Below are 14,863 nucleotides of genomic sequence, written 5' to 3' on the forward strand. Positions count from 1 at the left end.
CAACAGGTAGAATAGGATGGATGATTTACCTTGTCTCTATGTGGAAATGGTTTGTGGTTCCGGTGTGCTCATAATCATGGATGCTGCTGCTAAAAAAAATAGCTAAGATCTCCAGGTCTGTGAACCATTGCTAGTGGAAAGAATTAAGAGCCCATGATGTTCCTCAACAAAATAAAATACGAAGTATACAGTATCTGTAAATACAATCTCTTATTTTACAAAATAGATGGGGAGTGGGAGGAAAGGATTTTTACTGAAACAAATGTCCTCTCATATGCAATAAATGGCAGCTTCAGGTGGATATCAAGTGTGTTATCAAGTACTTCAGCTTGGGCCAGGTTCCAATCAGTTCCTCCTTCTGTGTCTCCGTATGTAAGATTCTCTGCTAAACATAGATATACCAGCACAAACTGCAGTAACTCAAAAATCATTGCAATGTGCACTACGATGTCAGTGGTGATGAATGTTGGAAACTGCGTTAGCAACATCTGTCGATCCACATGCTTTACTCATTTTTATGCAAATGACAGTAAATGGCTTGGTGTACATTTGGTTAGAATGCCCATCCTGACAACTTTAGCAAATTTATTAGTTCACAAGTTTTTCCGGGAGGCACAGAGGAAAATCAAAAGACAGTAAGTCAGAAGACCCTCTGCCAGGTTCCAGATGACCTTTATCCCACCAATGAAGGTTTCGTCTGAAACGTCTCCCTTTTATGTCAGGCATCCAAGATACTCTTGAGATTTAGAAGTATGGGCTACAAAACCAGAAACAGATGGAGAACTTACAGAGTTTGGAAGAGGTATGAAAGAAAATACTGGACATGACTGAAATAAAGTATCCAGCAGCTATAAGAACTGGAAAAGGGAACTTAGAATAAATAAAAGCACTAAAAGCAAATTGCTAATTTTATCTGAAGGATCAAAGTATCACAGATGTGCTTGCCTTTATAGCATTCCAATGGTGCTTCATTGTTCATGCGTAAAATGCAAGTTGGTTCCATTGTTTTTCTATACCTGCAGTATTATTGGTTTGGTTTGGGTTTTTTTATCCCAATAAGAGTACAGTGTAAATATTGTCCAGGAAGTCATCACAGGGAGAGAATGGGAAGATAATAATAATAACAATTGGAGGGACAATAGAATCTGGGTTATACTTTGTGAAATGTTGCTCTGCACCATAAAGTTGCTTATTATACTATCTAATACTTCACGGAGACAGATACAACCTTATGGGTGCATCCAGAACTGCTTCTTTACTTCACTGTTGAGGAAGCAGAGAAGGCAAATAGACTTTGAACCAGCAGAACTTTATCTGCCACTGGAAATCTCAGGAGTAAAGACTTACTTTTCCATTTAGTACACAAAATACCCTATTAATTTCCAGGTAGTAGCTAGTTGCCAAATGTAGAATCCAACTATCATATGTGACTTACGTCAGAGGCTTCTTAAAGACAGAATTTATCTCTCTGGGATATTGTGTCGTCTCTTACCATCATTCCAGTATGAATCATAATGGCATGCACAGTTTGAGTAACATCTGCAGCGTGGAGCGAATTGTGATATGGATTTTTGTGTTTACTGTAACCAGCTTCCAAAGCTTTTGCAAAGGAGATTAGAATGGTAAGTGGTATCTGTGGGAGACAAGAATTGAGTGTGCACAATAGCCATTAACAAGATCAAACAAGGTATCATTCTTTCAACTATTGATTTTCAGTATTCAATGTCACTGGAAGGTTTTAATTATACATGGATTAGTCCCAAAACAATGCTAATACTGGGACATCATGAAAAGATCTTTCTTTAGAAGGTCAAAAGGAACAGCTCAATTCCACATCTGTTCAGAAATTGGCTAGATTTTTCTCTTAAGTCCTAAGGGCAAAATATACGAAAGCTTCTTATTTTGCTCATGATGAACTTTATAAACTAAGACAACTTAATGATCATGTCTTAATACTGTTTGCGCTCTATATTAAGCCTGTCAAGAATTTGGACTTCTATATTTCCTGATACACACAGAAAGGGGAAAGGAGGGAGGGAGGGAGGGAGGGAGATTTAACATATTATGGTTTTGTTTTCTATTTAGCTCCTGACCTGGAAACGTTTCAAAAGATCATATTTGCTGAATATTTCGCATATCATAAATCTTAAGCAGTGTCCTTCAGCAGCTTCATCTAAGGTAAACACATTAAAATCCCATTTATCGATAGTCTGTCAATAATGAAAAACATATGTAAATAAGCAAATATATTTAGCCAGAATTGGCCACAACAAGAACTGAAAAATTTAAGCTAAAACATAAATACAAGTATTTTAGCTTTCCAAAACGGGTCACATTTCATACTAACAGAGTCAGAACAGAATTCGAGAACATGTACAGTATAAATGTGCAAGTTTCATTTGAGTAAATTGAACAAAATTTACATTTTGTTCAACATTGAACATTCTACTATACATACTCTCAAAGCCTTAGATGTGACCCAGACAGACACAGCAGTTCTTAAATAGATAGACATAAAAAACAGGACTTGTGCCATGAAATGACTCCTTATAGAAAGACCAATCATGTTAATATAATTTCATGCCATCCAAGTTGGATGTGAGTTTTCCCATAAATTCAAATTGATGGTCCTGGAACCACAGACTTGCCAGCAAAGTTCTTTTGCAGCAGTATCTGTCTGATGCTGGCCCCACAAGGGGGAGAGGGCGAGAGAGGAGCTGGGCTGAAAGCTGAGCCACTATGCAAATAGGACAGAGCATCAAAGTCCCTGCTGAACCTGGCACCAATCCTAACAGTCTTCTGTATAGGGGTGTGTGTGTGTGTGTGTGTGTGTCTGTGTGTGTCTGTGTGAGCGAGTGTGAATTATATATCAACATCAAGCTAAGGCAATAAATAATTTAAAATATGGTCACAACATTCAGTAGCACATATGCATTTTGGGGAGGAAGAAGGAGCCACAGCTGTGGTACGAAAAGCAAAAGAAAGGAATATGCTTTTTAATTAAGAATCCTGCTCATATTTTACTGCATTGAAAGAGAATTTAGAGTGAACTGTCACTTAAATATAGAAAATGCATCCAGTCCAGGCTATCTGAATGAATAGCTTTTTCAGGGCCAAAAATGGGAAAGGCATATTTTTGCGCAAAAATCAGCCGGGCAAAGTATTAATTAGTTGGCAAGCATGACAGCATTATTTCTACCCCCATGCCAAGATTTATCTGAACATCTGAAAATGCTGATTATTTTTTTAAACGAGAGACAGGGAAAAAGCTTTTGATTGTGTAAACATACAAGCAACATTTTCAGCAAGAAAATAAAACACGGCTGCAGAAAAGGAGTATGATATGTCAGAATTCCTGCCAAGCACGTCTATCGATTGCCTGGGGAAAGCAAGAAGCAGTTAATGCCAGACCATAGGAAACACTATCACTATTTTGATGCATATGTGTGCTTAAGTTACGGAGACTTTCACATAGCGTTCTTATGAAGATTTTTATAAGGCAAAGGGAGAAATGATGAACTCTGCCCCACCCTCTGTGTCTGTATGTATGTTTGTGTGTAAGTCTATGGACAATACTGTACTGCAGCTTCCCATTTCATTAGCAAGATATCTGTTCATGTTTTCTTATTCTTTATAATCCTAAATATTTTGGCAAAGATAGCCTCATACCACTAGTTAAAAATCTAAGCAAAACATATGTTAGCTCTTTCTACAACAGCAGTAAGGAATACTAAGGTGAGGGGGTGCTCCTTTACCTGCAATATTATCAAATCATAATTCCTATTATCCCTTTGTATTGGTCATAACGGTCATGGAATTTACCATACAGTTTTCTTATAGAACCCAAATAGATTCTATTTTAGTCGCCCTCCTCAAAACTGCTCTTTCTGAAAGATTTATCCTATTATTTTATTGAACGACAACAATAATAAAGATTTCACCTTCATAACTTGTATTACTTCCAATTCATAAGCCATGCCCACTGAACTAGTGGCTGTACGGAATTCCCTAGGAGAACAAATTAAATACATGTAAGCGAGCTTATTTACTAAGGCTACAATCCCATGGAGAGAGTTGGTAAAATTCAGTTAGGAGGCTGCTATACCAGGTGGTTTAGGGGTTAGAATGTTGGATCAGGAAAAACTTTTTTTTCCAGAACACAAAATTTGGACTTTATACATCCATCTGCCTCTATTTTGAAGGTCATGACTCTAATTTTATACGTTGCCCTAGATTCCCATAGGGCACTAATGTTAATATTGATTCTTCCCAATATTGATGGAGGAAATTATTAAACACAGTGTGCAAGTTTTTAAAAGCCAAGTTTTAATAATGCACAGCTCCTTCAGAGGTTTTGCCAGCATTTTTCTTATTGAAAAACAAGTAACTAGTGTATGTATGGTCTGTATAAGGGATGTCAGAACCAGCCCATGGGCTTCTTAAATACAGCCTGCAGGGGCGGCCTGCAAATATCAAAGGACTGGCCCACAATGCCTCTGCTTGCCAAAATGGGCCGCATGCGTGCCCCCGCAGCCTGTTTTCAGCCAGCAGAGTGTTGCTGGAATGGCTTTATTTATAAATGATTTACTGTATAATTTTTATTAGATTTTTTTCTTTAGAAAGTGGGGTGGAATTTGACATTTCATATTAAGCTTCCACTAGTTAGGCAGAGGCATGCTTGGTTCCAGGACCTTTGAACCATAGGAGCTTCAGAGGATCCAGTGGGATTCTTGGGGACCAAGCTTTCAAACCTGAAGCCACTAACAGATAGTTTCAATTTTAAGAATGATCTAGAGTAAGATTATTTATTTATTTATTTATTTATTTATTTATTTATTTATTTATTTATTTATGTATTTATTTTTGTCAAGCATGTATTTTATGACAGATACAAGTGTAAACATAATTATAAACACATTTAAAGGGTATGAATAAAAGAAAACATTAGGACAGGGACGGTAGACACACGGGTGCACTTATGCTTGCCCCTTACAGACCTTTTAGGATTATCTCACAGTTTTGTCATGGCTCTCTAAAGTATGGGTGCATTCGGAATCAAGCTAATTCTGTACAACTGCTGACTTCCTTGTACGTTTCCACTAATTTCCTCTGTGAGTTTAATGGAAATGTCAACAAAATAGGAGCGTATAAACATGTAGCACAGAAACGTTCTAGGGTTAAAAGCTAAGGTAGAAGAAAAATCAAGAAAACTTTCCCCCCATTGATCTCCAAATCTAGTAACATCCTATTTTATTCCCCCAAAAGATATTAAATCTTTCTTTCTCCTCTCCTCCCACTCCCCATCTTTCTTTTCTACCTTGGAGCATTAAGAAATCATATCAATGTTGCATTTCTCTGTCTCAGGCAAAAAAGCAGTTCGGGCAATATCTGAACGCTTTTCATAGTAACAAATTCTTAGTTCTGCTTTCTCAATCCCAACACTCATTCATCTAAATAGGTCTTCCTATGCAAAGAATTGAATACTAGGTACATTTTTAAAAAACCAACTTTTATTTTGTTCAAAACATTAGAATACAAACACCAAAAGAAGTAAAAAAAATACAAAAACAAGACAAAATTAAACAAGCTTACACAAAAAATGCATATGAAGAAAAAACCAAAACAAATATATACATAAATTGCCCCCCCCAGTTGAACACTGATAACTATATTCCAAAGATAATAACTCCTTCCCCCTTGCAAAGCAGGCATACCATTTGTGAATTTGTAAAACACTTAAATGTCTTTGTATATTAGTATATTGTAAAACACTGTTTACCCAACCCACTTAGCTTGAAATCTATCTAGAATATAAAACATTGTTAACAAGTAAAAAACCAACAGCTAAATTATTTTTCTAAACCCTCTGTTAACAGTCTATTTAATGTATTTCACTCACAGAAAATCTCTCAATGGCTTCTGGTTTATTGTAAGTCATAGGAATCATTGTCTCTGGTCTGTCCAGCACCAAATATCCCTGATTGAGTCTTAATAATAAGGCTTTTCCTTATGATATTAAACGGAATCTTTTCTAACAACTGGATTTTATTCCCAAGAGTCATAACTTTCTGTTGTGTGTAATACTACAGCATTTGCTATACAAAAATGTCTCTGTAAATTGTAAGATAGCATCTCTTGACATTTGTTTTCCAATAGCGTATAATAAATTATTTCCCTGGTCTTCCTCAATCTTCTTGAAAAAGTGTTCAACACTGGTCCATTCTATCAACTTTGAATCTTTGCAATCCATACCTTTGTTGGAATCCTCTAACCAACTTGCATTTTCCAAGGCAGCCTCATCTTTCAGGTCTGGGAGCAGTGAATAACAGTGCAGTTCATCTAATTGTAAACCTTGTTGTAATGCTGTTGCTTGAATCTGATTACCACCTTTTAAATTCATCGTTACTTTATCAAGCTACTTATCCAAATTTTCAAGTTGATCTTCTAAGTTGAAAAATATTCTTTCTGTCCAGCTTTCTCAATAAACTTTATCTTGATATATTGCTTGCATTTTGATTATATTTTTATATAGTCCAAAATACTTCAGTAGTTATAAACTTTTACAGCTGAAACTTTCAGTTGTAAACAGATCATCACAGAGACAATGAGAGCACCATAACAGATTAAGCTAAAAAAAACCCAGTGAGGTTTCAGCAAGAGATTTTTTTCCAGAAGTTTAAAAAAATTAAGTCAAGAATTTTCTTGATAAATTTATAAAATACAAAATCACTGTAGTGAAAGTTCAATAGTAACTGAAATCAAAACAGATCTCTTTTACTACGCAGAGTTGCGGTAGCTTCCATGCAGAAGAGGTACAAGTGGTTTATGGCAGCTAATATAACCATGAAAAGAACATTAAGGTCTAGCAGGGGGTTAAATTGAATCAGCAGTCAACCTGTAAATTAACATTTAAAAGTAGACATTAAAAAACCATATCAAAATGTACAGTTAAAATTCAGGCATTCTTTTTTATTTATTTATTTATTTATTTTTATAAATTTTTAACGTTACAAACAAAAAAAGAAAATACATTTTCCACCCTTGTGCTATACATAAAAAAAAAAAGGAAGATTTGGGTCTTCGGATATATCCTCATGATTGCCAAAATCCACGTTCTCGAGGTACAGGTACCGAAGTGTCCAATGTTCCAAGCGCATAGTCCACAAATGGTTTCCAAGTCTTCCAGAAAATATCTTCTTTATACACACCACTTCTAATTTTAATATCACATGTCATTTTATCATTTAAAGCTAATTTCCACATTTCAGAATTCCACTCTTCTATTCTAAAAATCACATCTAGTTTCCAACATCTAGCTATTATAATTCTACCTATTATAATCATAATTCTAATCAATTCTTTTTCATATTTTGTTAATTCTATTTCCTTAATTACCAACAATAATATAGTTTCCACTCTCAATGTTATTACTTTCCCCATCATTTCAAATATCATTTTCTCCAATTGTTGCCAAAACTTTTTAACCTTATCACATTTATACCACATATGTTCATAAGTCCCCAATTCCATTTCACATCTACAACATTTTTTACTAATTTTTTTATCCATTTGCGACAATCTTACTGCAGTCAAATACCATTTCCAAACAACTTTATAATTATGCTCTTTAATCCTTATAGATAAGGTTCTCATAATTCTACTATTCCAATTCATATTCCAATCTGACTCTGGTATTTCAATATTAAGATCTTTTTCCCAATTTGTCCTCATCACTCTTTGTAATTTTTCATCAGAATTTATAATCTTATAAACCCTACGAACGAGTCTCTTTAGCCCAATTTCATCTTTCATAATCCGAGATACTAAATATTCAAATTCACTTTCACATCTATTTATCGAATAGTTTTCCCTTAATTTTTTTGTCCATTTTTCTATCTGTATTTTTTCAAACCAGCTTAACCCTAATTTTTCAATAATTTCTTTATTCCTCCTTTCATTTTCCATAACTTTTATCCAATCTCTAATAATTTCTATATTTTCCTCTTTAATCACTTCATTACGTCTTATATTATTTTTAATCGGCCAATTTCCAATTGTCTTCCCCAAAAAGATTATATCCGGAATTAAAATTTTAACAAATTTATTCCACATTTTACTTAATCCCTTTAACCAATAACTTCTAATTACACATTTTGAGTTTGCTTTATCTAAAAACCACCTTGATCCAAATTTCTCTATATCCCTTAACTCTAAGTCTCTCCAATGATTATCTTCACCTTTAAGTATTTTTACCACTATCCGGATACCATACGCACAGTAATAATTAAATAATTTGGGGATTCCTAATCCACCTTCGTTTTGATTTTGATATCACATTTTCTTCACTAATCTAGGTCTTTTCCCACCATTGCAAAATTTGTCCAATTTTTTCTGATATCCTTCAATATCTTTCTCTGTCAAATTTAATGGTAGCATCTCGAATAAAAAGTTAAACTTGGGCAGCAACATCATCTTACACATTGCAATTCTACCAAACCAAGACAACTTTAACATTTTATATTTATCTATCTTCTTCTCAATTTCATTCATCACTACATCATAATTAAGTTTTTTCAATTCTTTAACCTTGAGTGAGAGCACTATACCCAAATATTTCAATGTATTTTTAATCCTTATCCCAAATTGCTCTTGCATATTCTCACACTCATTACCATTACTATCCATCAATAATTCTGACTTTGACCAATTTACTTTCAGACCTGTCATTTCCTCAAATTCTTTCAAATGCTTATATATCTTTTTCAGGTCTTTCTCTATATTTTTCAAAATAATTAAAGTATCATCCGCATACAAATTTATCTTATACCCCTTATATCCTTCTAATTCTTCATCTTTTTCTATCATTTTTGTCAGGATTTCCATAGCCAATAAAAATAATGTTGGGGACAAGGGACATCCTTGTCTCGTACCTGCTTCTAATTTTATCTCTTCAGTTAATATTCCATTCACCTTCACTCTTGCACTACTTTTTTGATACAATTTTGAAATAACATGTATAAACTTGTTACCAAAGCCTAAAGCCTCCACAATTACTTTAATAGCTTCCCATTGTACAGAATCAAAAGCTTTAAAATATCCAATGATACTATACCAATTTTATCACCATTATGTTCAGCTACATCTATAATATTTAATACTCTTCTAACAATATCACTCATATATCTGACCTTCACGAAACCTACTTGGTTGTAACTTATATATCTATCTATAAATCTATTTAATCTATTACTTATAATAGCAGTAAATATCTTTGCATCCTGATTAATTAAAGAAATGGGCCGATAGGACTCAATCCTTTCTAAATCTTTATCTGGCTTAGGAATTAGGGATATCACCGTTCTATTCCATGACGAAGGTACTTCTCCACCATGTAATATTCCATTAAATAATTTTTGCAATCTTGGTATTATTAATTCTTTAAATTCTTTATAAAACTCAGCAGGTAATCCATCCTCACCTGGAGCTTTCCCTAATTTTATTTTTTGTATAACTCCATTAATCTCATCTTGTGTTATATCTTCTTCCATCAATTCCTTATATGTTTGATCAATTTTCACCACATATTTTTCTAAATAACTTTGCAATTTTCCCCGATTAACTGGTTTCTTTGAATATAGATTCTGAAAAAAGTTTCTAACCACTTCACATTTCTCTAATTTTTTGTAACATCTTATACCTCTATCATCTATCAAAGCTCCAATTTCTCTCTTCTCTCTTTTATTTTTCGCCATCTTTGCCAATAACTTAGAGTTTCTGTTACTAAATTCAAAAAAATTCCTATTTAAATATCTCAAATTTCTTTTTACCAACTCTGTATCCTCTTCTATCATTTTATTTCTTAACATATTAAGCTCCTCAAGGATTTTTTTTCTTTAGTAAGCAAAAATTGATTTTCCAATTCTTTAATCTGATTTTTATCCCTTTCCATTTTAATTTTATAATTTTTATATTTCCTACTTGATAATTTAATACTCTCCCCTCTAAACACAGCTTTCATCGCATCCCAAACAATTTCAAATTTAACCTCCCCATTATCATTTAGTCTCCAACTTTCCTCCAATTTTTTAAGTATCCATTTTTTATCCTTTTCATTATTCAGGCATTCTTAAAAAGCAGTCAGTGGAAAGGAAAAAGATGGAGACTTGGCTTTCTGATCAGTCCCACCTAGAATTGTTATCTTCTAAGTCTTTTTCTCAGGTAGACCATGGTCATCCAAGAGTCATCTTGAGTCATTCCTAGTAGCTTCTGTTCATAAGCGGGGAGTTTGCTGCCAAAGAACCAGCTGTGGTGGTCAAACCAGCTGTCTGTCATCAGGAGAGAAAAAAAATCCTGCTGGCTCAGAAGACCATTTTGGCGAATACTTTCTTTCATTTTCTTTCACTGAGTTTTTTAGTTAATGAGTTGATCCATGACAGGGGAATTTGTAATAAAGTAAACATGAGAATTTGGTTGAAAAAGAAATTATTATTTACACATGCATTGTATAAGGGGTTGATTTTAACAATGATTTAAATTTACATGTAAAAAGTCTCTGGATTTTCATTCTCCTGTAGAAATAGGATGAAAGCTAAGGTGCTGTATTTTTGGCAGTTTCGATTAGGCCTGTTCAAGTGTGTCATCTTTTAATTATGCATCTTGAAGAAAGCCACCTGATATAGTAATGTCTACTGGAGATGCCAAAGGGCCTCTGTGGCTCAGACTGCTAATGCAGTCTGTTATTAACAGCAGCTGCCTGCAATTACTGCAGGTTCTAGTCCCACCAGGCCCAAGGTTGACTCAGCCTTCCATCCTTTATAAGGTAGGTAAAATGAGGACCCAGATTGTTTGGGGGGGCAATAAGTTGACTTTGTATGTAAATATACAAATAGGATGAAGACTATTGCTAACATAGTGTAAGCCGCCCTGAGTCTTCAGAGAAGGGTGGGATATAAATGCAAATAAAAATAAAATAAATAAAAAAATAATGTGGTTCAATCTACAGTCCAGCACTAGGAATCTTCTCTACTTTCCTCCTCCTTTTCCTTCCATCAGCTATAAATTTCTCAGGCGAAGCAAGAATATAATGGTAGAACAATGCACTGGGAAAGACAAAGAAACTGGAACGCAACTGAAGTTCTGAAGCAAGACAACTCCTGCACTGATTGAACTTGAACAAGTATTTCTTGGCTCTCCTCTTCACTTCCAGCCAGATCAGGTTTTTTTTTCCCCCTGCACTCCTTCTTTTGGGACCTCTCCTGCTTCCCTTTTTTCATCTCAGTTTGAGTTTTGTCTGCAGTCAGCTTCTGGTTATATATGGAATATATATATATAGGAAGGAAGGAAAGAATACTATATTCCTTCCTTCCTTCCTTCCTTCCTTCCTTCCTTCCTTCCTTCCTTCTTTCCTTCCTTCTTCTGAAAAATTCTCATCAATTCTCTTATGGAACCTTCAGATCCTCTCATTTTTCTGCTCTTTCTCTCTTTCTGGCTGATGTCTCTCTTTCTTGGTCTTCTTGAAATGATCTACACACATTCACTTTTGACTTGTGTGCGGAAAATTAAGTGGTACTATAGCACTGCATTTTATTATTTATGGTGTTGTTTTATGCAACCAACTATAGTGGTTAACTAAATATCCTAAAAACTAATTTGTTCAGCCATACTTGGCTGATAGACAACAGAATATATCAAAGCAATTATTCATACTTTTATAAATACACTTAACAGGAATCGATGGATGGTTACAAACAATCATGTTCTGTAAATTTCTAGTAGTTTTATAGATTACCCAGGGTGAATGTATAAAACCTGCTTTCAAGATTTTTCAATAATACAGAGCTTTATCCCAGGATTACATCCAGCTGATTCAAGATCACTTTTCTCCCTTCCTGCTTTTATGATTTTGAAGGGATGAGTGTGTCAATGCTGAACCAGATGTTTTCCAATACTGCAGCTTTATGACAGGGAGTTCTCAGCTTATGATCATAATTAAGCCCAAAATTTTCATTGCTAAGCAAGGCAGTTGTTAAGTGAGTTGTGCCTCATGTTATGACCTTTTCTGCCATAGTTGTTAAGTGAATCACTCAAGTTAAATGAACCATGTGGTTGTTAAGCAAATCTGGCTTCCCCCATTGACTTTGCTTGTCGGAAGCCAACTGGGAAGGTCACAAATCTTGGGGTGATCATATGACCCCGGACACTGCAACCATCCTAAATACATACCAGTTGCCAAGTGCCCAAATTTTGATCACACGACCATGGGGATGTTGCAATGGTCGTAAATGTGAAAAATGGTAATGTCACTTTTTTCAGTACCATTGTAACTTTGAACTCTCACTAAATGAATGGTTGTAAATCAAGAACTACTTTTAGTCTTCTCAATGGAAGTGATGAATGGCTCAAGGGATAAAACTTAGCTTGAAGTTGGGGCTGGCAAGACATTGGTAAAGAGATTATGTCAAGCGCCAGGAAAATCAGGAAACCCAAGCAGATCAAATGAATATGAAGATTTATTGCAAGCTAAAGCTCTCTACAAGAATCTGAACTACTAATAGTCAAGGGAATTGGCTTGATAAGAAAGAATCAAAGGAATTCAAGGTGGGCTGGACTTAGATCTCCTATGGGTGCGAAGGGACTCGTGACTAAGGATGCATTTATCCCCTCTCTCAGGTTCAGCCTGATCATCTCTTACATCATACAATAGAAAAACAAAGAGAGTGCAAAGGCCACCATAAATTCCAAACAAAAACATAGAAAGAAAGGAATAGCAAGCAAGAACATGTTGGTTTTTATACACTTCAATACACATATTTTAGGGACTGGACTTGCATTAGCACTATTCATTTTTCATTTTTGAATTTTCTGCACAGGTTCACAAATTGCAGGGATTACATAGCCCCAATGATATTTACAGCCTATGGCACTATATATAGCCATGATGGCGAACCTATGGCACACATGCCAGAGGTAGCATGCAGAGCCCTCCCTGTGGGCATGCACGCCATTGCCCCAGCTCAGCCAGCTGGTTGTCAGGTTTCTGACAAGCACATGTGTGCCAGCCAGTTGGTCGTCAGGTTTCCCCTTCCGGTTTGGGCACTCTTTGCCAAAAAGGTTCGCCATCACTGTTATATAGGTATAAAAACATGATCAACCATTTTTAGATCTAGTGCCTAATACTCCTACCTAAAGCTGAAATGGTTTACTCATCCCTGTACTAGATGATCTTTATTTTTATTTTTTTGTTACTGTAGATTTATTTATTAGACTGTGAACATCCATAATACTCCTTCCTCCTCCTTTTTCCCGTAACAACAACGCTGGTCAATTCTAGCTCTGATTCTGGAATTCATTTTTCTAATTATCAGCTACATCATTTAGGTCACATTCTGAAAAGCTCATAATTTGCTATGCAATCTATGCTTGCCTTTCTACCACAACGCCATTCTCTAAAGCATATGAAATACTCCGAATGCTTGTTATTTCATCAGGTTGCAGTCTGTATGCCTCTTTTTTCTTTGCAAAAGTGTCTGTTAACCACTCCTTTACATCCATAGGTACTGAATCCCACCGGATACTAGAAAGTTCATCCTCAGTGTCCAAAAGGCTCCTGCAAAAATCCAAGTTTTTATATATGTATCTTTCTACTCATTCATTCACTTAAATGACTAAAATTATTAAGTGGCCAAGAGGAAGACATAACCTTTGCAAATGGCAACCATGTGGATGCATAAATGACTACCATGAGCAACGGGGAGTTCAGCCTTTTAACCCTTGCCATGGTTCCAGTGAAAATTTCTTCTCTCCCATAAACTGAGATCATTTTCCAAATGCAAGCAGAAGTTCAGGGTAAGATGTTCTTTGCAACAGCATGGGAGACCGGAGTGAACTCCTTGTCTGCCTATTGTGTTTTTCAAGTGCATGTGCATCAGGGGTGGTATTCACTTACCTTCACTACTGGTTTGCAAATGTGAGGGTGTGCGTGCTTGCTTGCTGTGCTTGCGCACGCCTCCTCCACGCATGTGCAGAGCCTTCTGTGCATGCGCAGAGGGTCAAAAACAGGACATGATGATATCCGGGCAGGTGGGCAGAGCCTCCCACCGCTGGTGCTACCGGATCATGCAATCTGGATAGAACCAGCTGAATTTCACCACTGGTGTGCACGCATATATGTGGCCCTAATTTAATAACATCCTTCAATCTGGGTTGCAGTGAAAGGGCTTCCTTTAAGCCCATGCTGGTGAACCTATGGCACGTGTCCCACAGGTGGCATGCAGCACCCTCTCTGTGGGCATGTGAGCCGTCACCTCAGTTCAGCTCTGCCACACATGCACACACACCTCCTGCCGGCCAGCTGGCCTTCGGGTCTCTGCTGTGCATGCGCAGGGGGTGGGACACGTGCGAAGGAGCCATGTACGCACTGCATTTTGGGGGGTTTGGGCGCACGCACATACTTTGGGCCCTCGATCCAGAAAAGGTTAGCCATCACTGCTTTAGACCCTGTTACTGAATTAGATGTAGTCTCAAAGTAAGTGGCCCAAGAAAGGTGAACCCCAACAGTGACCAGGGATGCTTCCCTCTCCTTGGGTCAAAGTAATGATATACTTACAAAAGAGTGGCAGAAAGTTTTTTTTTGGTCCTTTGATCACAGGTTTTTGTTTTGGCTTGGCTAGTATTAGTTTTGATGCCAATCTTCTCTCTTTTATCCTGTGTCATATCTGCAGCTGTTTTTGTTTTGCCTACAACCCTTATTGAAGTAATTTCCTACATTTATAGCTAATAAAGTACCTTCCTACTCCTATATACATATCATTATTATACATTCTCTATGGATATAAGTTCAAGAAAAATGTGATGCTTTCCTCCA

The 14,863-nt window shown here is 36.0% G+C and overlaps 1 protein-coding gene across 1 annotated transcript in view; it reads right to left on the reverse strand.

Moving 5' to 3' along the window:
• LOC131197715 (dual specificity calcium/calmodulin-dependent 3',5'-cyclic nucleotide phosphodiesterase 1A-like) overlaps window positions 1-14,712 on the reverse strand; it is a 35,650-nt gene extending 20,938 nt beyond the window's left edge. Inside the window, exons 1-6 of the mRNA XM_058182146.1 lie at window positions 14,606-14,712; window positions 13,424-13,606; window positions 3,942-4,008; window positions 2,094-2,210; window positions 1,493-1,633; window positions 30-130 (exon numbers count right to left, since the gene is read on the reverse strand). Coding sequence (XP_058038129.1) covers window positions 30-130; window positions 1,493-1,633; window positions 2,094-2,210; window positions 3,942-4,008; window positions 13,424-13,606; window positions 14,606-14,712 — 716 coding nt within the window. The remainder of the gene's footprint in view (window positions 1-29; window positions 131-1,492; window positions 1,634-2,093; window positions 2,211-3,941; window positions 4,009-13,423; window positions 13,607-14,605) is intronic.
• Between the last annotated feature and the right edge of the window lie 151 nt (window positions 14,713-14,863).

The sequence above is a fragment of the Ahaetulla prasina genome, chromosome 1 (genome assembly GCF_028640845.1).
Source record: "Ahaetulla prasina isolate Xishuangbanna chromosome 1, ASM2864084v1, whole genome shotgun sequence".
NCBI lineage: Eukaryota > Metazoa > Chordata > Lepidosauria > Squamata > Colubridae > Ahaetulla > Ahaetulla prasina.